The following is a 25,825-nucleotide window of genomic DNA, read 5'->3' on the forward strand; positions in this document are numbered from 1 at the left end:
AAAGGAGGCCTCTGATTGGTCCTGGAAAGTGGTATGGCTAATGCTTTCTGACCACTTGTGACTCCTCTGTTACAGCCCCCCATGGGCGAGGAAGGCAACCACAAGCGACACCCAGTGGTAGCAGGAGGCAGCGGTGAGGGCAGGAAACGGTGCCCTTCCCAGTCTTCCAGCAGGCCTGCCACTGGGATCTGCCAACCCCCTACGACACCTACTGGCCAGGCCACTCGGGAAGATGCCAAATGGACAAGCCAGCACTCGGACACACTGACTTTGGGAAAGTGAACGCTCAGAAGCCCCCTGGGGTTTGGGATAGAAGGGGTGGGGTGGGCGAGGATCCATGGGGGTGCCCAGTCCCGGGAGAGTGGACAGAAAAGGGACAGGCCTAGAGTTCCTAGGATGGGCCTTTGTGCTAAGTAGCAGTGTACATCATTTGGGCTATTAGTGGTGCCCCCTGGGCGGGAGCCTCCAAGTTCCCTCTTCCCCTCCTGTCTCCATGACTTCCATCTTAACTTCTGGGGGGGGAGGGGAAGGGGGAGATTTTTTATATATATATATACATATATATATATCAAGTTTTAAATTATTGATAGTTTGTCTGGATTACCAAAATCACTCTTCAGCCCTTCTTGCGGCTGTTAGGCCGACCTGTCTCCCGCCTCGTCCCGCTCCCCTCAAGCCAACTATGCAGCCCACCAGAAGGCTCTGGCGGTGCCCATGGGCCCCAGAAGCACCAGCCCCTCGATCAACTGGGGTTTTCCATCACCGTGTCCCCTGCTGTTTCACATACCCTTCTGCCACCTCTGGGGGAAGGAAACCAAAGGATCTCAGAGTGGGGGTTGGGGAGTTTCAGCCTCTCCTGCCCTCCCCCCTCTCCCCAGCCCAGAGACGCTGCTCACACCAGAAGAGACTATTGAAAGATGATTCATTTTATTTTTTTTTCCTCTGACCTTTCCATCCTTGAGAAAACAGAAAAAAAACAAAAACAAACAAAAAAAAAAACAAAAACAAAAAAAGGAAAAAAAGACAAAATCGACCACTAAAAAAATGTCAAAAAAAAAATCAGAACCCACCTAATCCATAGAAAGTGATGTCTTTCCCCCTCCTTGGAATTTTTCTTCTGTTCTGTTTTTGGAAATAATATTTTTTTAAAAGTTGCCTTATTGTGGAGCGGGAACCTGAACTAATGCCCAAATGCCTGTTTTCCTCCTCAAGCCTCAGAAGAGCTCCACCTGCCTGGGATGACCCTGGGTTTGGACTAACTAGAATTTTCCTCGGGACTGAGTTGCATGTACAGGGCCTCCTGCCTGGAGGCAAGAGAGTTGGGGGCAGCTCGATCAGAGCTGTGCCCAGGACACCCTGCTGTTTCATCGTCTCAAGCTGATGTCCTGTGTCTGCACACTGCTGCCACTGTCCTTGTTCTGCTTGCTGTCGTCTCACCAGGCCCACCCTGCTCTTCCCTCGGAACCCAAGGCCAAGTTTGCTTCAGACTGTTGTAAACAGAGTTGGCCTTGTCTGGCACACACTTGTCCTCAGCCTGAGTGTCTCCCCAACCCCAGGGCAAGGAGGTGAACATCCACTCATAGCCACAGCTTAGATCTGTGTCTGACCTTAAAGACCTTTGACCTCAAGGAGGTTTGTCTCACAATGTGGAGAAAGGTGCCATTCTTCAAGGGTCTGGTGTGGTCTTCCCATCTTAATACGCCCACCCCCTGCAAGCCATCTTTGCCCACCCTCTCACTGACCCTGCGAGGGATCAAGAGGTGAGAGGAACCAAGGGCTGGGGGATCCTGCCGTTTGGTGAAGCCCTATGGCAGGAAGGTATATGCGGACATAGAGTATACCTGACTTCTCTTCTTAAGCCACCGTCTGCCTGAGCTGCCCTGCACATGCTAGAGGAGTGGCTGGAGGCTGCCGTCATCAGGAGCTGGGGAGGGTGATGAAGAACTGAGCATACAGGCTGGGGAGACTGCTCACCCCCACACTGGGACCCGGGAAGTGCTCAGTTACTGAAATTTGTGTGGCCCTCTTCATCACTGAGTTCCTCTGTTGTCCCAAAGGCTGGGACTAGGACACAGCATCCCAGGCTGGCAAGAACTTGCCTTGCCCTCTGTCTTTGGGTACCTTGTTGCTTTTAGCTTGTGCCCTGCCTCACTCTGCCCTCCCGGTGCTTACTTAGTATGTGCACATCCCATGTCAGCTCCTGTGACTGACTCAGTTGTCTCAAATGATATAGGAACAGGATCTGCTGATGGGATCTGAGGCCTTTCCCGAAGTCTGGTACCTGCCCTATGGTGCACGTTCACCAAAGAGTGGGCTCCCTTTTTCTTCCTTTCCTTTCTCCTTCCTTTCCCCATTCAGCCCTATACTGTATCCAGTACCACAGAACCTCAGGGCTTTGAGGCCCAGTGTGGGGAAGGTGGTTCCCATCTAGACTATCCAAGCTAGGGTTGCCATCCTCTCCCTAATCCTCTCAGGCCCCTCTGAGGAAGGAAGCCCCTTTGGGGCAGGAAGACAAGGCTATCATCTCAATACAGGCTGAGGAGGGGTGGGAATATGTGTGTGTGTGTGGGAATATGTGTGTGTGTGTGTGTGTGTGTGTGTGTGTGTGTGTGTGTGTGTGTGTGTGTGTGTATTTGTTGTGACATGTTAGGAGTTGACGTTGCAGAGTAGTTTACATCTTCACCTTCTGAAGACACTTGAATTTAGGACCGATGTATCTGTGACAAGTATGCCAGGAGTGGCAGGGGCCACCAGAGCAAGCCACTTACTTCCCCATCATCATCTTCCCATGGGATCCAAGACCTGAGACAGAGACAGCCTGCCAAACTGAACCGCCTTCATCCTCTGCCTGTCCAGTGTTGGTCATCAGCCTGAGCCCAGCAAGGGCCAGATTGTACGTAGTCTGTCCTCTGAGCCTCAGAGCAAATGCGCTCCTCAAAGAGAAGGCTGCCTGGACCCCTGGGTTCAGACAGAGCTGCTGAGCCCCATGTCAAATTGTTAAATGTTTTTGTTCTGTTGCTCTTTCCCACTCCTTTTTGATGACATTTACAAAAGAAAGCAAGCTGCTTGGATGGTCTGGAAGCAAGGGAAAGGGCATGAAGACAAGGATAATGGAGTGTACCAGAGGCTTGGGTTACACTTGAGCCCCAGAGTACCTCTCTTGTTAAGGGCCCATGGATTCTCCCCAGCCCCACTCTCTCCTCCAGCTATGGTGATGGCAGAGGCAGAAGAGAACGCTCAGCCCAGTTCTCACAGGAAAGGAAAACTCATCATGGGCTTTTCAGAGAAGGTTCCACCTTACGCTCGTACATTGTCTTTACCATGTGCTAGGATATCACATTCAACAGGACAAAAAAAAAAATGTAAAATACTTGAATGAGCTTGTATCATAACATTAATATTATTGAGAGTGTCTGCTTCCCAGGCTGAAGTGATTCATTCATTATTCTGGTCCTGCTCTAGTCCTTTGTAATTGGTGGTAATTATTATGCTTTTCTTTTTAATACAAAAAAATGTATAAAAATAAAAACTTGAAAAGGCAAAACACTGGTTGTTCTCCCATCTGGGACACTGCTGTTGGGTTGAGAGAGGAGCCTGGTGTGTGTTCCCAGATGGAGAAGCCCATGCTGTCTGCATGAGCGTAGTGTAAAGAGCAGCCTCTAAGAAGAGGCTGCTTTTGGCTTCTGGGCCTTTACTTAAGGCAGGGCCCTCAGTGCTGTTATCCAGGTGCTGAGCCCCTTTGGCCCTCATGGACCCTGCATACTGTGAAGCTGGTGAAAGGGTGGAATTGAATTTCCATTCCCCAGGATGTATGCAAGAACTCTTGTACAAAGTGTTTACAGAACTGTAGGTATGGTGTGGTCATGGCTTTCTTCCAAGAATTGACACTTTTAGCATTTCTTACTGCCAGGTGAGTGGATGATAACAGCCACCAGTTGCCTCCATTCTGTAGATTGCCAGGTGAGCCACCTCAATCACAGTCATTAGGGGATGGCTGTGTCAGCTGGCTCCTCAGTTGTATGGCCTTACTTCCCTGCTGTTTTTGAAGTGTGTGTATAGGGAGGGGGCAGCACAATCTACTAGAGTTAAATAGAGACTTTATTTACATGCTCCTCCTTTGTCATGTTTTTATGAAGAATTTAAGACCTTTTATTCACCAATATTAGGGCCTTATGGGGACAGGCCATGTACCCTTAACATGTACCTCATAATCTCCATTTTTAACTTCTTGACCCTGCCCCTTTTGATGTTACTGCATTTCAGTTGCTCATATGAGGAAGGGGATGGCTGCCATCTGGCAATGGGGGTAGCGTGGGGGAGTGGGTTGATATTTAAGGGACTCGAGGGACACAGGTTGCCAAGGCTGGGACTCACTGCAAAAATGCTCAGTTGCCAGCTGGCCCAGTCTTGCGTTGGCCTCAGTGCCACAGGATGAAGCCCTGTTCTGGAGAACTGGCTTGACATTGATATTTTCCTCTGTCTAAGCTAAGCAGTTGGGACTACAGTGCAAACTGCTGTAGTGAACTGTGTTTGAAAAATATTCTAATTAAGCAACAATAGGGAGCCTTGACTAACCTTGAACTGAAAATGTCAGATCAGCACAATTGTGCTGAGATTTAGTGAATTGGTAATGGTGGCAGCCTTCTGAGAGATTTGTATCTTGGGAGGGCAAAAGTAATCCAGGCTTTCTTGATGGGAAGCAGGGAGTGCGTCTAGCATGTCAACACATCTGGCCTGTGACTACCCCTGGTTTTGTGTGTGAGAAAGGTTTTTGGAGCCTGGAAGCCTCCAGTCCCACTGTCGTCACCCTATGCCAACTAGGCCACGGGGGAGCTATCTATATGAGGATTGTATCAGAGAACCAAGAGATTCCTCCAGGCTCTCAAGTGATTTTTCTCCTTTGTCCTTCAGCCCAAATAGCTAGTTCTTTTTCTCTGAGTTGACTCCTGGTCCTAACATAAGTAGTTTTGGTGGAAGCCCAGATCCTATCATGGCCTTTTCCTGGCAGGAATCTTGCATTCCCTTTACCCTGATGGTATAGTCTTTAGAGTGTGGTGGCCAAGTTGTTAAGGGCAACATGGCCCCTAGGCAGTATCCACACCCCCTACTTGTGAGGGAACAGTCCAGATGGTCCAAGTGGACTCTCCATCTTCTTTGGAGGATCAGGGATGCTCTCTGAAAGTGGAGTGAAGCCCAGCAGGAGCACATGTCTCTCATAGGCCTTCGTCTGCTTAAACATGATGTCAGTCCCATGCAGGTGATCCAACACACCCAGAACCCCGTAGCACTGGTTGAACCTGAAGGAGGGAAGAGAACCTTTCATGCTTAGTATCACCATACTGCCCAGCTGTAACAGTGGAGCCTAGAGCACTTGAAGGCTTCCAATTTCAGTCTCCCCAAACTGAACTGAAACTATGTGAGCTGTTTTTGAGCTTGTGGCACTGCTCCTGCTTCAACTTCCTCAGTGTTGGCATTAAAGTTGTGAGCCACTGTGTGATTATGAACTGGAGGATAGAACCCTGGGCCTTGCACATGTTAGGCAAGTACTTGCCAGGCCTCTCTCCGGTGTCGTGCATGACTACTTGCACAGAGACCAGAGTGGGCATTTACTTCCTCCACTACTCTGACCTCCCCTTTACCTGTTCTTCCTGAACCTGGAGTTCTCCCTAAATCCACTAAGCTGTCAAGCACCAAGCCCCAGCTCTCCTGTCTCCTCTCAATACTAGGGGCTGTAGGCATGCACAGGACCAAAGTTGACATGTATGTGGGTGCTGAGATCTCACACTCTAGGAGACCCACCTGCTGAGTCTTGGCCTGCCACCATGCCCCTCCCCTCCTTTGGGGTGGTTATTTCAAGACAGTGTTCCTTTGTAGCCTTGGCTGTCCCACAACTCACTTTGTAGACCAAGCTGGCCTTGAATTCAACAGAGATCCACCTTTGTCTGCCTCCTTCCTTACCCCCTGTTATTGTGATTCTGGTGTGTAGAAGTTAGAACTATGCAAACGTAGGCTTGTTCAGATAGCTTGAGGGCCTCCCTGCATCAGAACACCTTGAAAGACATTAGGCAGGTTCTCTGGCCATGCTTCACAGGTACTTTGGTGGTTTTGGGATGGGACCCAAGAACCTGTGTTCTAAGTGTCAGGTGACTCAGGAAGCTAAGATGGTGCTTAGAAAAGCCTGGGATGAGGCCATTTGTGTGACACCTTTAATCCCAGCACTCAGGAGATAAGAGGCAGGAGGCTCTCTGGTTTGAGGCCAGCCTGGTCTACATGAGAAGTAGGGTAGCAAGGACTACATAGAAAAACTCCATCTCAAAACTAAGAGGCCATGTTACGTAAGTGTACCAATTTTTTATGCGCACAGGTTCTGAGGAAGACCCAGAACCCAAATAACAGCTAAAAATCCCAACTGTAGGAAGGACCTGGTGTCAGAAGGAAAAAGGTGAAGGTAGCTCTACCTAGTCAGCATCTTCCCTGCAGCCAGGTATCTCCCCTGGCTGACTTATATTTAGCTGGAGACACCTCTGTCTGCACACTTGAGCAAAGGTACTGTTGGCTTACTTGAGATGGTGGTAGTCGTGGAACTCAGGTGAAGGCAAGAAGGGCAGGTGGTAGCCACAGTGGGAGATAGTGGTGATGATAAGAGCGAGGGACAGCCACACGGTGATGGAGGACAGATGAGAGCCCATTGCTAGAGGACCCACCAGAACTGGCAACATGTTGGAAACCTGCAAGAGAAAGGCTGCTTCAGGAAGACCTCCTTGGCTTATTAAGACATTCAACTCAGCTTCACCTTCCTCTACAGCATTCAGTGTCCAAAATGGGGGGTGGGGGGGAGAATACAGTAACACTCACTGGGTACCTGGCACAAGAGATGGCACCTATTCAGTGGGAAGGGGAAAAAGGGGTAAGGAACCATGAGCCTCCACTTCTGGGGCTCCAGGGCCTGTATTTACCACGTGTTCTATCGGATGGGCATAGATTGAGATCACACCAATGGGTGCTGTCCATTCGTGATGTTTTTTGTGAATTTTCTTGTACAACGTCGGGTGATGAAGGAGCCTGGAAAGATAATTCATAGTTTTCCTTCTCCATCCTGAGCAGATCATCAGAAAGCAAAGGTGAGAATGAGGTTCACATCTGAGAAGCCCTTGCCCTCCTCTAGTCTGTGGAGGATGAGGCTGGCTTACTTTACCTGGCAACCCTAGTGGTGAATAAACTGATACCTAGAAAAAGACTGTCAGGAAGTGGATGGGAACTGACCCATTCTCCCATTCACTTGGCATTGCGTCAGGTTGGAGACTGAGTTGTGTCTCTCTGGCAATTTTGGGGTGGGGCCTAAAGACAGAGACCACAGTTTAGTGGCCTCTGCTGACCAGGGAGCTGTCCCAGGGTGAGGCCAGCTGTGTGTACATAGAGAGCTCACCGGTGTGAATAGTAGAACAAGATCTCCTCCACGAGGGTGAATAGAGCCAGCTCCACAAGGAACCAGTGGAAGGTGGGTAGCTCTTGGCAGCAGGGGTCTCCCCTCCACTTGAAGAAAGGATAGAAGATGACCAACATGGGAAGAGAGATCATGGTCTGGTTGAAAAGAACTGTGGGGATAGACTGGCGCAGCTTCACGGGGTCCACCTGCCGGGGGACAGAAGGAATGGGGAGAGGGGCACATGAGAAGTTGGTCTACCTGACCTGCTCGGGGTGGGCTTCTGGGAGTGGGTGGGGTAGTCCTGCTTGTCCTCCAGACTGTCTCACCAGAACATAAGCTTTGTGGGCCAGGGTCAGCCACTGCTGAGTTCTGACCCACAGAACATCCAGTACTCTACAAGGACAATGAAACAAATACCAATTAAACACAGGAACAGATAAGCAGTGATGATTGGTTCAGCCAGCTTGAAGGATTAGAGAAGAGATTCAACTACCCTAGCCTCAGAAATGGAACATCTGCATGGGTTCGAGGTTGGCATGGGCAGGGCCCCAACCTCAGCTTGCTCTGCTTGTGGCCAGTCCAGAGAGGCTGAACAGGTGACAAACTTGTCCCAGGAGAAAGGGCTAAATGGTCGCTTTGGATTGCCTACCTAAGAACTGGCAGCCTCCACCAAGTGCCCTAGTGGCTGCAGGACACCTGCTAGAAATATACTATCTGCAAATTAGGCCACTTGTGTGGTCTACAGAAACAGGAAGGAGGTGTCAGCAGAAGGAGACTAGAAACAACAGTGGTCATCCAATGTCTCAAACTTGGAGCAGTTTAGGAAAATGTTACAGATTATAGGGTATTTAAACGGTTGAGTCTGAAATGGTGTGTAGTTTCGTATATTTTTCCTACATTTCTGTTTAGAACTTCCTTAATATTAAATGCTTGGAAAAAGCCAAGAGGAAGGGCAGAAATTCCATATCCACTTCTGAGAGGCTCTGAGACAGTATAGATAGCCCTGAGAGTACCTAAATGACTCTGTCAAAAGAGCTTTGCCTCAGGGATGGGTGGTAGTGGGCTTGTGCCTTTAATCCCAGCACTTGGGAGGTAGAGGCAGGCAGATCTTTGTGAGTTCAAGACCAGTGGTCTATAAGAGCTAGCTCCAGGACAACCTCCAAGCCACAGAGAAACCTTGTCTCGAAAAACAACAACAACAACAAAAAAAAGGGCTGGAGAGATGGCTCAGCGGTTAAGAGCACTGTTCTTCCAGAGGTCCTGAGTTCAATTCCTGGCATGGCTCAAAACCACCTTGAATGAGATCTGGTGCCCTCTGCTGGCATGCAGGCAGAAGACTGTATACATAATAAGTAAAAATAAAATATTTTTAAAAATTATTAGAGGAGCTGGAGAGATGGCTCAGAGGTTAAGAGCACCGACTGCTCTTCCAGAGGTCCTGAGTTCAATTCCCAGCAACCACATGGTGGCTCACAACCATCTGTTATGAGATCTGGTGCCCTCTTCTAATGTGCAGATACACATGGAAGCAGAATGTTGTATACATAATAACACCCCCCAAAAAAAGAGCTTTGCCTCAAGGGGGAGCATATGGATGGCAGTGTGTATTTGTGTTAAGTGGGGCCAGGGGCTGGTTTTGGAAAGTCTTGGGGACTTGAGAGATGACTCTGGTTAAAAGCCCTACCTGTATTTACAGAGGACCCAGTTTGATTCCCAACATACATATGGCAGCTCAAGACTGTCAATTTGATACCTTCTGGGTTCTGTGGGTACTCCATATGTATGACACAGGCATACAAGCAGGCAAAACATCCATACACATTAGAAAAAAATGTATTGAAAATCGCATGTAGCGCAAAGCTGTCCTTAACTCCCAATCTATCCGTCTGCCTCCCTCTCAGATGCTAGGATTCCAGGTGTGTGCCACCGCATCCATCCAAGGTTTGTGTTTTATTTCTTAAGAGATGGAAATGGTAAAACATGTGATAATGCAAAGCTGGGTTGGGAGAGAGACAGAATAGTAAGAAAGAAGGAAGAATGCTGAAGCCCTTTCCTGGATCAGGAGATGTGGCAGGCACGACCTAGAACACAGCATGAGACCTAATGCTATGGGAGCTGGGCGTGGGCCTTTCCTTCCCACAGTACAGTAGAGCCAGGTTAGGAAGGGGGAGTTGGGAGAGGAGAGGTGTGCGTAGGCAAGAAGGAGATGGAAGAATGTGTGGCTAGGCTAGGATCCTAGGAATGAATGCCTGCTGCCCTCTGCTTCCACTGCAGGCTGTTCCTGGGATTCTTCTAAAGTCAGCGCCTCCTACAGCTAGCCAGGGATTAGATGGTACTAAGGTCCTTCCTTATGTGTCCTCAGGAAGTCTGAAGGAAGGGGTGTGCTGGCCTTGGAGTTACATGGATTGAGCTCTGCCCCTGCGACCTGAAAAGTTGAAACTTGAGCAGGTCACTCACCTCTAGACCTAGGCCTCTGAGAGAGGCCCCACACTGCCTAGTGCTGTCTAGTCACTGCACATAGGAAGGTTTCGGGGTGGCACATGGTATTCAGAGCTGTAGACTGGTGATGGTCTGTAGGAGCCCTGGAACTGGAAAGGCCCGGTGTGGGGCTGGGACATGGCACAGTAGGTAGAGTGCTTTCTTAGTATCCTTGGAGCCCTGGGTTTGGTCCCCAGCAGCATAACCCAGTGAGGTGGAGGAAGGAAGATTGGGAGTTCAAGGTCATCCACAGCTATATTGCAAGTTGGAGGCGAGCCTGGGCTACATGAGACCCAGTTTGGGATGGGAGAAAAAGAGGCTCTAGTCTATCTCATGTCCTACCCAGGGACCATGGCAAAACCTCACCTGAACCATGACAGTCATTACAGTGCTCAGCCTTTAGGATGAAGGCATTTTGTCGGTGACTGCTTTGGAGACAACAGGCCTATAGATGAAAGGGTCTTAGGGGCCAAATACTAACACAAAGGGCCCCAGTCTGTTCTGCCAGGGTGGGCTGGAGGAAGTCCTCCTAACTCTCTGGCAGCTGCCATCTCAGGAGGGGACCATTTCAGACGACTCCATCAGGACTCCTTTCTACCTACTGCCTTTGGTGCCAGGCTGGGAAGCCTGCCTTGAGAGCAGAGGTGACTCACCGGGCACCTGGGCAGATTAAGAGCCGATTGCCAGGACAGGGTTTGGGTGGGGCTGAGGGAACAGCTTGTTTACAGAGTCAGCCACTGCCCTGTTGTGTAAGGGAAGACTGTCTCTGCAGGTTGTCAGAGCACCAGGAAGGCAGGTCCAGACTGCAGTGTGGTGATTCCACCCTACTGTGAGCAAATGTAGCTGCTTAGAAGCCAGGCCTCTTCCTGCCTTCAGTGTGGTGGTCTTGACAGCTCACACTATTACTGGTTGCAATGAATGATGGTGGCGCAGGCCTGTAATCCCAGAATTTGGGAAGCAGAGGCAGGTGGAGCTCTGTGAATTCAAGATCATCCTGGTCTACATTGTGAGTTCTGGGACAGCCAGAGCTACATAGAAAAATCATGTCTCAAAAAACAAAAAGGGATTTGCTAAAATGACCACCTCATATATCTAGATTCTGCATCACCCCCTGCCACGGTGGGGATACCTCCCCTGGGACAGTGGGTATCTGGTTTCAGATCCATGGTCTCAGTGCCATGGGTAAAATGCTGCTTGTTGGAACCTGGCATTATGCTGACCCCGCCCCCTGACAATGGGTGGGACATGCATACGGCATTCAGGCAGATACTTAGGCAGCTCAAAGGGCCCTGTGTTGCGTGGCCACTGCTGGCACTAAGAGAGCCCATTCCATGCTGAGACAGTCATTTCATAATATTCTAAGCACAATGTCATGGGGCAGCCTGTGGTGGGAATAAGGAGACCAGGAAATTGGTCTAGACTGGCCACTGAGTGGCCTTTTCATTTGATTTTTTTAATGCTCTCTCTCTCTCTCTCCCTCTCCCTCTCCCTCTCCCTCTCCCTCCCTCCCTCCCTCCCTCTCTCTCTCTCTCTCTCTCTCTCTCTCGTGTGTGTGTGTGTGTGTGTGTGTGTGTGTGTGTGTGTGTGTGTGTGTGTGTGTGTGTGTGCCTCTGTGCCTTAATGTGCATCTGAAGGCTAGAATAAATGAAGTTGGTTCTCTTCTCCCACTGTGTGACTTCCAGGGATCAAATTTAGGTCTTCAAGCTTTGCAGCAGATGCCCTTCCTTGCTGAAACATCTCACTGGCTTTTTCTTTTAAACAGGGTCTTATGTAGCCCTAGGTACCTTCAAACATCCTGTGCTGTACCCTCTCAGCACAGTTACAGCCAAGGAAGGCCTTGAACTTCTAATCCTCCTACCTCAACCTCCCTGAATGACTGGATTGATTATATAGCTTCACACCCCCACATGTGCATTAGGGGTGGGACCCAAGGCTTCTTTGAGGCTAGACAAGCCCTTTACCAACCAAGCACCACCACCACCACCCCAGCTCTTTTTCCTTTTTCTTTCTTTCTTTCTTTTTTCTTTTTGGTTTTTTGAGACAGGGTTTCTCTGTGTAGCTTTGGAGGCTGTCCTGGCACTCGCTCTGGAGACCAGGCTGGCCTCGAACTCACAGAGATCCACCTGCTTCTGCCTCCCGAGTGCTGGGATTAAAGGCATGCACCACCAATGCCCGGCCCAGCTCCTTTTCTTTAACCCTCTAGATTCAGGTCACCTCAAGGGTAAGTCTTTATCTTGCCCTGACTTTGGTCCCTATATTTGCAGAACTGGAAGCTGCAGTGACACTTACTGGTTCATTCTTGCCCAGTTGGATGCGGTAGCGGGAGATGAAGTTGGGTTTCCCTGTTGTGTCCACCACCAGTAGAAGGCCATTGAAACCCCAGAAGCATAGCCCAGGCACGAGGGCAGTACCTGCGGCAGAGAGCAGAGGGAGTTAGAGCAGCCCCGGTACCCCAGTGGCTCACTGCTTATGCTAACCATGGAGCCTGGAAAAGTCACTGTATTTGTTCTGGCTTGTCTGTCTGTCTCTGTGCCCCTGCCAAGAGACAAGAGGGAGAGAGAGGGTGAGGGTAAGAAAGAGAAAGGGTCAGAGGACCTCACTGTGTAGTCCAAGCTGGCCTTGACTAATAATAGATTTCCCCACTGTCTCTGCCTCTCGAGTGCTGGGATTAAAGGGGTGTACCACCACACGTGGGATTTGGGGTTTTGTTTTGTCCTTTGATTTGAAACAGGGTCTCTTGATCACTCACTGTGTAGTCCAAATGAACCCCAAACTCAACAGCAATCCCCCTGCCTCTGCTGCCTTCTGGGATAACAGCTGCTGTACCCTCTCAGCACAGTTACAGATGCTTTTACTCTCATCATAAATGTTCCCATTTGGACTGTGAAGCAATTTGACTGCCTGGTCTCTTATTCTCAGTACTGGTGCTCTGTAAAACATCTTAGAAGCTGGGCAGTAGTGGCACATGCCTTTAATCTGAATGCTGAGTTCAAGGCCAGCCTGGTCTACAGTAAAGCTAGTTCCAGGACAGCTAGGACTGTTTAGGACTGTTAACATAGAGAAACACTGCTTTTTGTTTGTTTGGTTGTTTTTTTGTTTTTGTTTTTGTTTTTGTTTTTTTTTGAGCCAGGGTTTCCCTGTGTAACTTTAGAGCCTATCCTGGCTCTACTTGCTTTGTAGACCAGGCCTTGAATTCACAGAGATCTGCCAGCCTCTGCCTCCAGAGGGCTGGGATTAAAGGTGTGTGCCACCACTGCCTGGCATGTCATCTCATGAATGGAGATGCAGTGAAACCCTGCTTGAAAAACAAATTTTTAGAAAATACTAGTGGAAGACAGGAAGCTCGGAAGTTCAATGGTCGTCCTCAGCCACATAGCCCATTCTTGGACATCCTGGGATACATGAAATCCTATGCCAAGAAGAAGAAACATAGAGCCTGCAGGTTATCTTAGCGGATAATGCTCTTGCTAGATAAGCGTGATCACCTGAGCTGTGCCCCACAGCCCATGTAAAAGTGCAGAGAGCAGCAGTCACTTTGGACTTGTCCTCTGACCTCCACACACATATTGTGGCATATGCATGTCCCCACCCACATCACAAACACAATAATAAAAATTAAGAAAATACAGAACAAGACACACATACCACATTCTTATGTCTTTACTCTCCCACCTATGGCAGTCATCCAAGGGATACAGCAGTGTTGTCTAACTACTGGATTGGGAATCCCGATGGACAAAGAGGCTGTTTCACTAAGTTCTGTCTTTGTTCCCTTCCTTTAGTTCTTTCCTTCCCCATCAAACATGGTATCTGGGGTAGGAAGGACACAAGAAGGACTTGGCCAGTGTGGGAAGACCACTGGTAGACTCATTCTGCGGGATAGTTGGAAAGACCCTGAAGTGAAAAAGAGACAGAAAGCAGATACACATAGGTTTGTGCATAGAAATGCTGATACAGCATCTTTAAGAATAACAAGAAAGACGAGTGTTGGTGGCACATGCCTTTAATCCCAGCACTCGGGAGGCAGAGGCTGGCGGATCTCTGAGTTTGAGGCCAGCCTAGTCTATAGAGTTCAGGACAGTCTCCAAAGCTACACAGAGAAATCCTATCTCAAACAAAACAAAACAAAAAAGAGCAACAAGAAAACCATGTGTGGTGGTGGTGGCACACACTTGTAACCCCGGCACTTGGGAGGCAGAGCCAGGTAAATCTCTGTGAGTTTGAGGCCAACCTGGTCTATGGATCCAGTTCCCGGACAGCCATAGCTACACAGAGAAATGCTTTCTTAAAAAAAAAAAATCTAAATAAATAAAAATCACAGTAAAACCTAGGAGCTAGAAAGAGATAGCTCAGCAAGGATGAGCACTGGCTGCTCTTCCAGAGGATTCAGATTCAATTCCCCACATGGTAGCTCACAACCATTTGTAACTCCAGTTCCAGGGAAACCAATACCCTCTTCATCACTCCCAGCTCCTGTATGAACATGGTACACAGACATACACTCAGGCTCACACATACACATAAAACAAATAGTATTTTTTTAAATCACAAACATTTAGAGTAGCCAAAATATCTATTCACAGGAGATGAATATCTTTCACATGACAGAACAGACCTGGCACCATGATGTAATCAGCCTTTGCTCATGTGGCAAGATGGCTACAAGTGTTTAGCAAAAACTTTGGTTAAAACAGGCAGGTTGGGGGCTGGAGAGATGGCTCAGAGGTTAAGAGCACCGGTTGTTCTTCCAGAGGTCCTGAGTTCAATTCCCAGCAACCACATGGTGGCTCACAACCATCCGTTATGAGATCTGGTGCCCTCTTCTGGTGTGCACATATACAGGGAAGCAGAATGTTGTATACATAATAAATAAATAAAATCTTAAAAAAAAAAAAAAAGCAGGTTGGGCAGGTAGTGGCACATACTGTAATACCAACACCCAGGAGGATCTCTGTGAGTTCAGGGACAGCTAGTGCTACATTTTCAGAGCCTGTCTCGAAACAGATTTAGCCCTTAAGGTAAAGGCACTTGCGCTGAGCTTGACAGCCTGAGTTCAATTCCCAGGACTACATGGTGGAAGGAGGGACCTAACTTCTGCAAGTTGTCCTCTGACCTCCACACTGTATGCCATGGCATGCTCATGCCTCCTCCACATGTATATGAAGAAAATAGAATAATAATAAATGATAATAAAGCAGTGTGGGAAAAGAACAAGTGTGGAGTCCAACATACAGCCCTCTGGCTGGAACCTCACCTATAATGAACAGGATCGACTCGTTGCCTTCAAATGTAGACAGCAGTTTCTCCCACTGGGTCTGCCAAAAGTAGCCAGAAGCACCCCAAAATCTCTGAAGATGCCTTGGAAGGAAAAGCATTTATGTTTCTGGGAGAAGACTGGAAAGCCAGCTCTTTCACGACATGCCTCTCACCCCAAAGGTCTAGAGCACACTTACCATGTGACTGAGTTCCAGAAGGCTACAGACAGGAGCAGCCCAGAGCCCAGGATGAGAGCCGTCCTCCTCATGGAGCCCCAGATGTATCCCTCCTGCAGTTGAGGGTGGCAGGTCGATCAGGTTCCTGCTGGGAGCAGGCTGATGACCTTTCCTCTTCTGTGGAAGGCCCTTCCCTACCAAAGGCTCTTGGCTGTAGCTGGGTGTGTTTATGAAAGCCAGAACTCTAAGGTGGGGGAGGGAATAGGATTGCCCCAACTCCAGAGAAACTGTTGAGCAATGTTGCCACCCAGATCTGGATGAGAAAGGCTTTTAACAGCTGGGACATGTGTATGCCATCAGACCTCTTGGCAAAGGGAAAGAGTCACTCAGTGTGTCGATGGTCACCATTACAGTCAGGTATGGTGGCATACAATTGTAATCCCAGCTCTTGGGAGGCAGAGGCAGGAAGATCAAGAATTCAAGATCGGGGGGCTGGAGAGATGGCTCAAAGGTTAAGAGCCCTGGCTGCTCCTCCAGAGGTCCTGAGTTCAATTCCCAGCAACCACATGGTGGCTCACAACCATCTATCATGAGATCTAGTGCCCTCTTGCTGTGTGTATGCATGCAGACAGAACAGTGTATACATAATAAATAAAGCTTAAAAAAAAGAAAAAAAAAAGAATTCAAGATCTGCCTGGTGTAGGTGGCGCATGCCTTTAATCCCAGCACTCAGGAGGCAGAGGCAGGTGGATCTCTATGAGTTCAAGGCCAGCCTGGTCTACAGAGCAAGTTCCAGGACAAACTCCAAAACACTGTCACCCTGTCTTGAAAAACCAAAGAAAAAAAAAAAAAAGAATTCAAGATCTTCCCGGGCTACTTGAAACCCTGTCTTGAAAAGAGTCCACTGACAACCACTGGACGATAGATAGCCCTTACACAATCTCCAAAAAATTCTCTAACCAGAAGTCATAGAAGGCACCAAGGGAAAATAGCAAGGTCCCAGGCCTCTCCCTCTGTGACACCCACATCCCATGTACTGTAGACATGAATGACAAATGTCACACACCAAACTCTTCCTAAGCCTAGCTAGGTGATAGTGGCACAGCCTTTAATCACAGCACTAGGAGGCAAGGGCAGATGGATCTCTGAGTTTGAGGCCAGCCTGGTCTACAGAGTGAGTGCCAGGACAGCCTCCAAAGCTTCAGAGAAACCCTGTCTACAAAAACAAAACAACAAAAACAAAGGACATAACTGGGGGTGATGGTCTCTATAATGTGGGCACCTGGGCTCACTCAGCTAGTGAATAGGACAGGCATGGAGCATTGAAGGGGCTGACCTGAGAGGATACTACCTTCTACCAGGCTCGGGACCTGAGGGGCATATGGTTTTTGTTGGTCCATCCCCAGAAACCTGGATTTTCAAGTCAGTTCTCAGCTCTGTTCATTCTACTCTCCATCAAAAGATAAAAAGACCTTGGATGCTGTTCCTCATGAGCTGTCCACCTTGTCTTTTGCGACAGAATTTCTAACTGGGACCTGAAGCTCACTGATGAGACTTGGTTGTCTGGCCAGCAAGCCTGAGGTCTCAGACTCCGCTGCTCAGAGCTGGAATTAAAAGTACATGCTGAGGTACCCAGCTTTTACATCCCTTCTGGGTTTTGAACTCAGGTCCTCATGTTTACATGTAGTACTTTACTGACCAAGCGATCTTCCCAGGCTTGTTCTCTGACATTCATCACCCTAACTTTGACAAATTTCTTTGGGCTATAACAGTGAATCCCTTATAGTGCTCTGAAGACAAATCAGCAACTTTCTGGACTGTTAGGGGATTCTTTTTGTCTGTTTGTTTGGTTGTGTTTTGTTTTTTTAAATAATTTGTTTTTATTCTATGTACATTGATGTTTTGCCCACATGAATGTCTGTGTGAAGGTGTCAGATCCCCTGGAACCGGAGGTACAGACAGTTGTAAGCTGCCATATGGGAGCTGAGAATTGAACCTGGGTCCCCTGGAAGAGCAGCCAGTGCTCTTAACCACTGAGCCATCTCTCCAGCCCTGTTTTTTTTTTTTTTAATTTAATTTTATTTATTTATTTGAGACATGGTCTCTTGCTGGCCTGGAACTCCCTATGTAAATAACGCTGGCTCAAACTCACGGAGATCAGCAAGTTTCTGCTTCCAGAGTGGGAGGATTAAAGCCATGGACCACAGTTGGGGAATTCTTTGTTTGTTTTTTGAGACACTTTTTTTTTCTGTGTAGCCCTTGCTGTCCTGGAACTTGCTTTGTGGACCAGGCTAACCTCAAACTTACAGAGATCCGCCTGCCTCTGCCTCCTGAGTGCTGGGATTAAAGGCATGTGCCACCACTACCCAGCCAGTTGGAGGATTCTTAAACTTTTGGATTTAATAAACTGAATTAGTTAATGAAAAGTTGAATTTCAGATCTGGGCATGGTGGCACACAATCAGACACATAGAATAAAATAAATCCTTTTTTTTTTTAATTACAAAAACTAAAAAGAAAGGCTGAATTTGATGTACAGGGTTGGATTCCTTCCAGTGGGTCTCCTGATCTCTGCAGCAGGCCAAATAAAGGACAGTGGCCCCCTAGAGTGCAGAGACATGCAGTGCAGAGCTGGATCAAGGGATGTCCCTCCACTTCTCAGTGCATGCAGCTCCATTGTCTCTACAGCAGTTCAACAAATGATTGGTTCGCTGGTTCCAAAGCTCAGGGCTGAGCCAGAGAGCAGAGGGTCAATGTAGGAGGCTGTGGACTTTCCAGCTCACACACCACCACCACCACCACCACACACACACACACACACACACACACACACACACACACACACACACAAATACTTTGTGTAGTCACAAAGGGGTTTGGAGCTGGGTGTTCTCTGCCTGGTCACTAAAATGAGAATATCACCTTGGAGCAGCCACCCCTAAAGCCTTGGAGTGTATAGGAAGTGTAGTAGAGCTAGGTGGTGGTGGCACATGCCTTACATCCTAGCCCTTGGGAGACAGAGACTGGCAGATCTCTGAGTTCAAGGCCAGCCAGGGCTATGTAGGGAGACCTTATCTCAAAGAATGAAAGGGAACAGAAGAATATGGCATCGGGAGGGACAGCCCTTAACCAGCACAGTGGGAGAGCAGGTGCTTACCTGGGTGGACCTCTCATGACGTCTTGGGCTTTCCATGTCTCCTGTCATCTGGAAGATAAAGTACAGGTTTTGGAGTCCCTGCCATGTGCCACTGAAGAGGAGGCAGTGGAGGAAGACAAGGCTGGCACCAGATAAACTGATCCTTACATTTATACTAGGGAAATAAACAGTAAATAGCTAGGAAAAATGCTAGAAAGAGAGTAACGGAAGGGGCAGAGACAAGGAACGTGAGATCTTCCAACATTGAAGGCAGATCTTTATACAAAACTGATTTGGGGGGCTGGAGAGATGGCTCAGCAGTTGAGAGCCCTGCTTGCTCTTGCAGAGGACCCAGGTTCAGTTCCTAACACCCACATGATGGTTCAAAACCATCTGTAACTCCTGTTCCAGGAGATCTGATGCCCTCTTCTGGCCTCCTTAGGCACCAGGCGCAGGCAAAGAAGAAGAAGAAAAAAAAAAGATGCTGTACAGATGTTTTTGTTTTCATGGGTACTGCACATGAGTGCAGGTGCCTGTGGAGACCTGAAGAGGGCATCCCATAGAGTAACTGGAGGTGGCGCTACAGGTCATTGTGGGACACCAGATATGTGTTCTGGGACCTGAACTGGGTCCTCTGGAAGAGAGGAGCACTGTTATTGATGGAGCCATCTGTCCAGCCTGCCCTTTCTCTTTATTGTGCTTCTTGGCTGTTTTATTCTAATTAGGAGTTCTTCTCAATAGTTGACTTGGAGCCATTGTTCTCTGGGAGGTGTCAGCCTGGGACAGCTAGGGTGTGCTGAGAGGCGCTCAGGGTCTGGTGCCTGCTTTGATTTACCTCTGACTTGACTACTGAATACCCTGTTTGTTTTATGACAAAGCTTTAATAAACTTTGGAAAGTTTATTAAATGGAATGGAAAGATACTCAGCTTCACTAAGCATAAGGGACACTGGCTAGGATAACTACTATGAAAATGCAATACAGAGCTCGGGGTGTGACTTAGTGAGTGGAGTAGGTGTAGCTGTCATGAAGCTCTGGGTTCCAATCCCAACAGCAGACAAGGTGACACACGAATGCCTGTAATCCCGGCACTCAGGATTCAGGAAGACAAAGAGTGCAGAGGAGAGACCTTTCATTGGATCCAGGTGCAGTGATACACAGTGGTCATCTCAACGCTGGGGTGGCAAGGACAAAAGGATGCCTGGGGCTCCCATTGGCTAGCCAATGAGAGATCCTACTTCAAAAATTAAAGTGGAGCCGGGCGGTGGTGGCTCACGCCTTTGATCCCAGCACCTGGGAGGCAGAGGCAGGGGGATCTCTGTGAGTTCGAGATCAGCCTGGTCTACAAGAGCTAGTACCAGGACAGCCTCCAAAGCCACAGAGAAACCCTGTCTTGAGAAACAAACAAACAAACAAAATTAAGATGGATAGCCTGGCATAGTGATGATGCCTTTGGGAGGCAGCCAGGCTACACAGTAGTAACATGAAGAGCGATTGAGGAAGACACCCAACTTCCTCCGTGGACTCCACACTCACACATACACACTTGTGCACACACAGTCACTGAAAACTAGGTAGTAATTTCTCCTAGTCTCTGGTAGGAACGTCCAGCATGGTCTAAGTCACAAGGCCTGCAGACCAGCCCAGAGGAATAGGTCACTGTCAACCCAGTGCTCACCCTATTATCTGGGGCCCTACCCAGCTGCAAGGATTCCAGGTCTCCTAGCCCAACATGGGACAAGGGGAAGCAGCCTAGACAAAGGGAAAGAGGATGCTTGATGTGGGGTAGTCTGGTGGGCCTGCTTCTCCCCTGCCCCTTGGAGATCAAGCTTTTCACTGAAGGTGCCAGGCAGGGATGAGGGAGCTGGTAATAGGACCTGACAGTGTCGTATCTATACCACAAGGAAGCCTTGGGGACCCTTCTCAATGAACACTTTGGGAATGAAGCCTTGGTACAAACCTGAGGTAGATGCATCTGGCCATTACATCAATGAACTGGCTTCTAAAGGGATTGTGAAGCATAGTATTTTGAGGCAATGGTGGTGCACTCCTTTAATCCCAGCATTCGGGAGACACAGGCAGGCGGATCTTTGTGAGTTCGTGGTCAGCCTGATCTACAGTATGGGTTCCAGGACAACCAAGGCTACACAGAGAAACCCTGTCTTGAAAAAACCAAAACCGAACAAACAAAAATACAAAAAAACCTTGGCTTTTAACTTGTGATCCTCCTGCCTTCATCACCCATGTGCTGTTTTTACAGGCAGAAGCCACCATCCCTAGTTTGTCCAGTGTTGGCTGGCTGAACTGTACCCCAGCAGGCATTTTCCTTTAAATCACTGCTGGCTTTTTTTGCTTTGTTGACCTAAAAAGTCTCTGTGGTTCCGCCTTAATCTGGTCCATATCCCCAAGTGAACAGGGAAGGTCAGAGAAACTCCTTTCACATCCCACCAGGACTCTGAGTAACGTAGGTCCTTCCAAGACCCATAGTTTGCTTGCTGTCTGGGGATCTGAAAAAGTGTGGCACAGACAGCCCAGGGAGGTAGGAGTATGAGGACTTTAGGGCTGAGCCTATTGACAGTCTTGTGACAAGTAGCCAAATGTCCAAGTTTGCTTCAAGAGGGTGGAGTGAGGGGCATTATCCAGACATCTGCAGAATGGCTGCTGCCAGCATAGCTCTGGCTCACAGTTTCTGCTCGGGTGCTGTCAGGCAGTAGGTATTTTTGGAGTATTTGTTCTGTAAGATTCCAGAACTTGTGCTGCAACAGCACACAGAGAACCTCCCTTACAAGTCAAAGTCTTCTCCCAGCATCCCCCTATCTAATCAGCACTATTATCTTTGTCAAGAGCTTGTGAGATGTAACCTTTGACCTTCCAGAGTTCTTCCACACCTTCCAGAAGCTTTCATGAAGAACTCACTGTGGACCGGGGACTGTGGCAAATTCTGGAGGTATGAACCTGAAGGAAAACCTTCAGTTCAGCCACAGAAACCCATACTTTATCACCTTCGGAAGAACCAATCTAGAAGTCTGGTGATGTGCACCTCTCACCAAGCTCAGGTGACCCTCAGGTGAAAGACTGAGGGTCAGTGTCAAGGACAGTCTGGTCTCCATAGTGAACCCCATGCCAGCCTGGAAACATGGTAAAAATCCTGTCTCCAAAAATTAAAAACTGGGGCTGGAGAGATGGCTGAGCTGTTCAGAGAGTTTGTTGGACAAGGGCCTGTAGCTGCAGCCTTAGGGGACTCAGTGCTCTCTTCTGATCTCCTACACCTGTGTACAGACATTCCCACATAAAAACAAAGATTAAAAATAAAAACAAATCTTTTTTAAAAAGCAAATCTTGGGTTGGAGAGATGGCTCAGAGGTTAAAGCACTGACTGCTCTTCCAGAGGTCCTGAGTTCAATTCCCAGCAACCACATGGTGGCACACAGCCATCCGTTAGGAGATCTGGTGCCCTCTTCTGGTGTGCAGATAACATGGAAGCAGAATGTTGTATACATAATAAATAAAATTAAAAAATAAAAACAAATCTTTTTGTTTGTTTGTTTTTCCATTGCTTTGGAGCCTGTCCTGGACTCACTCTGTGGACCAGGCTAAAAACAAATCTTTTAAAAACAGCGATGAATTAATACATGACTTAAAAAACGAATGGACCTGTGCTAAGAAACTGCTGAGGACAAAAGCCCTTGAGTGCCCAGGATTCTTCCCTTCCTTAGGCATATGTCACCAAGCTCAGGGTGAACTGTTTCCTCTCAGATGGTTTGCTTCAAACTTTCTCTGGCTTCAGCCTCCCAAGTGCTGGGATTACATGTGTGTACCTACTCAAGTGGCTTAGACTGGGTTTTAGTGTATACAGTGGAAGCTGAGCTTTAGTCAGGGGGAATCTATGTTTCCAGTCAAGACTTAAAGGGTGCTAGTTGTAGCTGGGTGGGTAGAGTGCTCATTTAGCATGCACGGGGCCCTCCCTGGGTTTGATGCCCAGCACTGCGTAAACTGGGCAGGCACTTCTGTGAACACAGCTTGTGGGAGGTGGTGGCAGGAGGATTGGTAGTTCAAGGTCATCCTCAGTTATTTAGGGAGTTTGAAACCAGCCTAAGCTGCAGGAGATCTTCATGTCAAGATAGAGTTAAGATTCAGCTGTGTGAATGTGATGTCTGACATGGAAGATATTCCTTCTTGCCACTTTCAGTTTCCATGGAGACAGCACACTATAAGGACACACAGATCAGTCTCAAGGAAGAGATCAGGACATGGCTCTCCTCTCTGGAAGCTTTCCGTGGGATACAACTGAAATCCAGTTTAAAAAAAAATTGTTTTAGGTTATTTTATGTATATGGATGTTTTGCGTGCCTGGTGCCCATGTAGTTTAGAAGAGGCTGTCAGATTCCCTGGAACTGGAATTAGGGAGAGTTGTGAGCCTCCATGTGTGTGCTGGGAACTGAACCCAGGTCCTCAGCAAGAGTAGCCAGTGCTCTTAACTGTTGAGCCATCTCTCAGTCTCTCCAGTTTATTTATTTGTTTTGGTTTTTCTGTGTAACAGTCCTGACTGTCATAAACTCCCACTGTAGGCTAGGCTGGCTTTGAACTCACAGAGATCTGCCTGCCTCTGCCTCCTGACTGCTGGGATTAAAGGCATGCACCACCACCACCATCACCACCACACACACACACACACACACACACACACACACACACACACACCGCCCCCACTTTTACTTTTCTTTTTTTGAGATACAGTCTCATGTAGTCTTAGCTGGCCTCATTGTGGTGACTGAGGGTGGCCTTGAAGTCCTGATCTTTCTGCCTCCAACCTCCCCTTGGGCTGTGATTAAGTGTGTACACCACACCTAGCAAGAACATCTCTTATCTGAAAGATAACAAGTGGTGCCAAAAAACAAGGAGAAGGGAACATTAGTACTTTCATTGAGACTGAAAACTAGCTAGGCCATTGTGGAAATGAGCACAGAGCGTTCTTAGACATTAAAAGTGGAACTAGCATATGAGCCAGCCATACTGCTCCTGGGCATATACCCAAAGAAATCTGTACCCTCTGTCTTAGTTGTTCTGTTATTGTGAGGAACCACCATAACCAGGGCAGCTTTGAAAGTAAAATATTTAACTGGGGGCTTGCTTACAGTTTCAGAAGGTTAGTTCAGGATCATCAGGGGAGGGAATATGGCCACAGGCAGACAGGCATGGTGCTGGAGAAGTAGCTGAGAGTTCACATCAGATCTTCAAGTTTTCCACCCCCAGTGACACATCTCCAACAAGGCCACACCTCCTGATCCTTCCCAAACAGTTCCACTAACTGGAGACCAAGCATTCAAATATATGAACCCACAGGGGCCATTCTCATTCAAATCACCACACCCTGCCATAGAAATGCTTGCATATCCATGTTCATTGCTACTCTATTCACAATACCTAGGACATGGAATCAGCTTAGTTGTCCATCAGCAGATAAATGGATAATGAAAATGTGGTACCTATACATGATGGAATTTTGTTCAGCCAAAAAGAAAAATGAGCTGGGCATTGGTGGTGCACGCTTCCCAGCACTCAGGAGGCAGAGGCAGGCGGATCTCTGTGAGTTTGAAGCCAACCTGGTCTACAGAATGAATTCCAGAACAGAGCTACACAGAGAAACCCTGTCTTGGGAAAAACAAAAAAATAACAAAACCCTGCATGTTCTCTCCCAGATGCTGCTCATAACTTTTAATGCTGGGGTGTGTGTGTGTGTGTGTGTGTGTGTGTGTGTGTGTGTGTGTGTGTGTGTGTGTCTGTTCTTGTGTGCATGTAAGAGAGTCAGGCTAGGGTATAAACTAGATAGAACACCACAAGAGAATCTGGGGACACAAAAAACACAGACCACAAGAAGCAAAACTATGAGCCAGGCGTTGGTGGCGCACGCCTTTAATCCTAGCACTCGGGAGGCAGAGGCAGGCGGGTCCCTGTGAGTTCGAGGCCAGCCTGGTCTCCAGAGCGAGTGCCAGGATAGGCTCCAAAGCTACACAGAGAAACCCTGTCTCGAAAAACAAACAAAGAAGAAGAAGAAGAAGAAGAAGAAGAAGAAGAAGAAGAAGAAGAAGAAGAAGAAGAACAACAACAACAACAACAACAACAACAACAACAACAACAGTGAAGTTTCTATTTAATGAAACTAACACTTTGTGTGCTAATAAAAAATAAAATGGAACTACTCAAAAAAGAAAAAGGAACTCGGAGCTGCTGGCCAGGTGTGGAGGGCATGTCCTTTGGAAATCACAGGTGGGTGACCCAGGGTTATCCAATGGGTGTATCTAATGCACTAATGCACTGAGATGCCTATGCTCTCGTGTTCAATGAATCACTGTTTACAATCACCGAGAAATAGAGTAACTGCCAATATAGTGGTGCACATCTGCAATCCTAGCTACCTGACACTCCCCTCCCCCCCCAAAAAAATTTGGCAACACCCTGCCTCAAAATAAAAAATAAATAATTAAAGATGGGAGCTGGAGAGATGGCTCAGTGGTTAAGTGTACTTGCCGCACAACCATGAGTTGCAGAGTTTGATCCCAGAATCCATGTAAGGAGGTGACCCACAGACATCTCTAATTCCAGCTCCAAGGGTTCCGATGCCTTCTGGTCTCTGCAGGAGTGCACAGATGCACACACCAACACTTCTGCATGAATGAATGCCCTAGAGGGTGGGCACACATGCTCATGCACGCACACACGCTTGGACATAGACACACATCTTTTTGACAGTTGAGAATATCTAGATGCTGAGCAGCTAAACACTCAGGATGACATACAGAAGCCAAAGCCTCTCATCACAGGTGAACACCACTGCAGCCCGTGCAGCTGTGCACTCATGATGGGATGACATGACACCCACACCAGGGGGCTTCAGAACCCACAAAACCTGACATCCCTTACCAGGGAGCCTGGCTGGTAGAGCAGCAATTTGCAAGGTCTTGTGCTTTTGAAGTCAGTTTCTGGAGTGTGCCCATAAAGGGTCATCCTATGAGTTTTCAACAGGGTGCTGAGGCAGTGTAGACTTTAAATGCACTGTTAACCTGACCAAAACCTGAACCTTTCAAACTGAAGAAATGGAAAGTAAGCTCTGCTGAGCGAATTACTTGAGGGGTAAGAGCCTGATTGGTAGTGGAAGTGTGAACCCAAAACAAACTTCATTCTTTTTTGGGGGGAGGAGGGGTTCGAGGCAGGGTTTCTCTGTGTCTTTGGAGGCTCTCCTGGAACTTGCTCTGTAGACCAGGCTGGCCTTGAACTCACAGAGATGCGCCTGCCTCTGCCTCCCAAGTGCTGAGATCAAAGGTGTGTGCCACCACTGCCTGGCAACAAACTTTATT

General features: G+C 48.1%; 2 protein-coding genes across 2 annotated transcripts in view; one reads left to right on the top strand and one right to left on the bottom strand.

Annotated features, from left to right (window-relative positions):
- Larp1 (La ribonucleoprotein 1, translational regulator) overlaps positions 1-3,544 on the top strand; it is a 51,870-nt gene extending 48,326 nt beyond the window's left edge. The window contains 1 exon segment of the mRNA XM_027427431.1: positions 76-3,544. Coding sequence (XP_027283232.1) covers positions 76-282 — 207 coding nt within the window. The 3' untranslated portion in view covers positions 283-3,544.
- A 536-nt stretch (positions 3,545-4,080) lies between these two features.
- The window catches only part of Faxdc2 (fatty acid hydroxylase domain containing 2), a 28,632-nt gene continuing 6,887 nt past the window's right edge, over positions 4,081-25,825 (bottom strand). The window contains exons 2-9 of the mRNA XM_027427432.2: positions 18,493-18,540; positions 15,358-15,449; positions 15,159-15,262; positions 12,194-12,315; positions 7,427-7,632; positions 6,957-7,062; positions 6,562-6,728; positions 4,081-5,297 (exon numbers count right to left, since the gene is read on the bottom strand). Coding sequence (XP_027283233.1) covers positions 5,105-5,297; positions 6,562-6,728; positions 6,957-7,062; positions 7,427-7,632; positions 12,194-12,315; positions 15,159-15,262; positions 15,358-15,449; positions 18,493-18,540 — 1,038 coding nt within the window. The 3' untranslated portion in view covers positions 4,081-5,104. The remainder of the gene's footprint in view (positions 5,298-6,561; positions 6,729-6,956; positions 7,063-7,426; positions 7,633-12,193; positions 12,316-15,158; positions 15,263-15,357; positions 15,450-18,492; positions 18,541-25,825) is intronic.

The sequence above is a fragment of the Cricetulus griseus genome, chromosome 7 (assembly GCF_003668045.3).
Source record: "Cricetulus griseus strain 17A/GY chromosome 7, alternate assembly CriGri-PICRH-1.0, whole genome shotgun sequence".
NCBI lineage: Eukaryota > Metazoa > Chordata > Mammalia > Rodentia > Cricetidae > Cricetulus > Cricetulus griseus.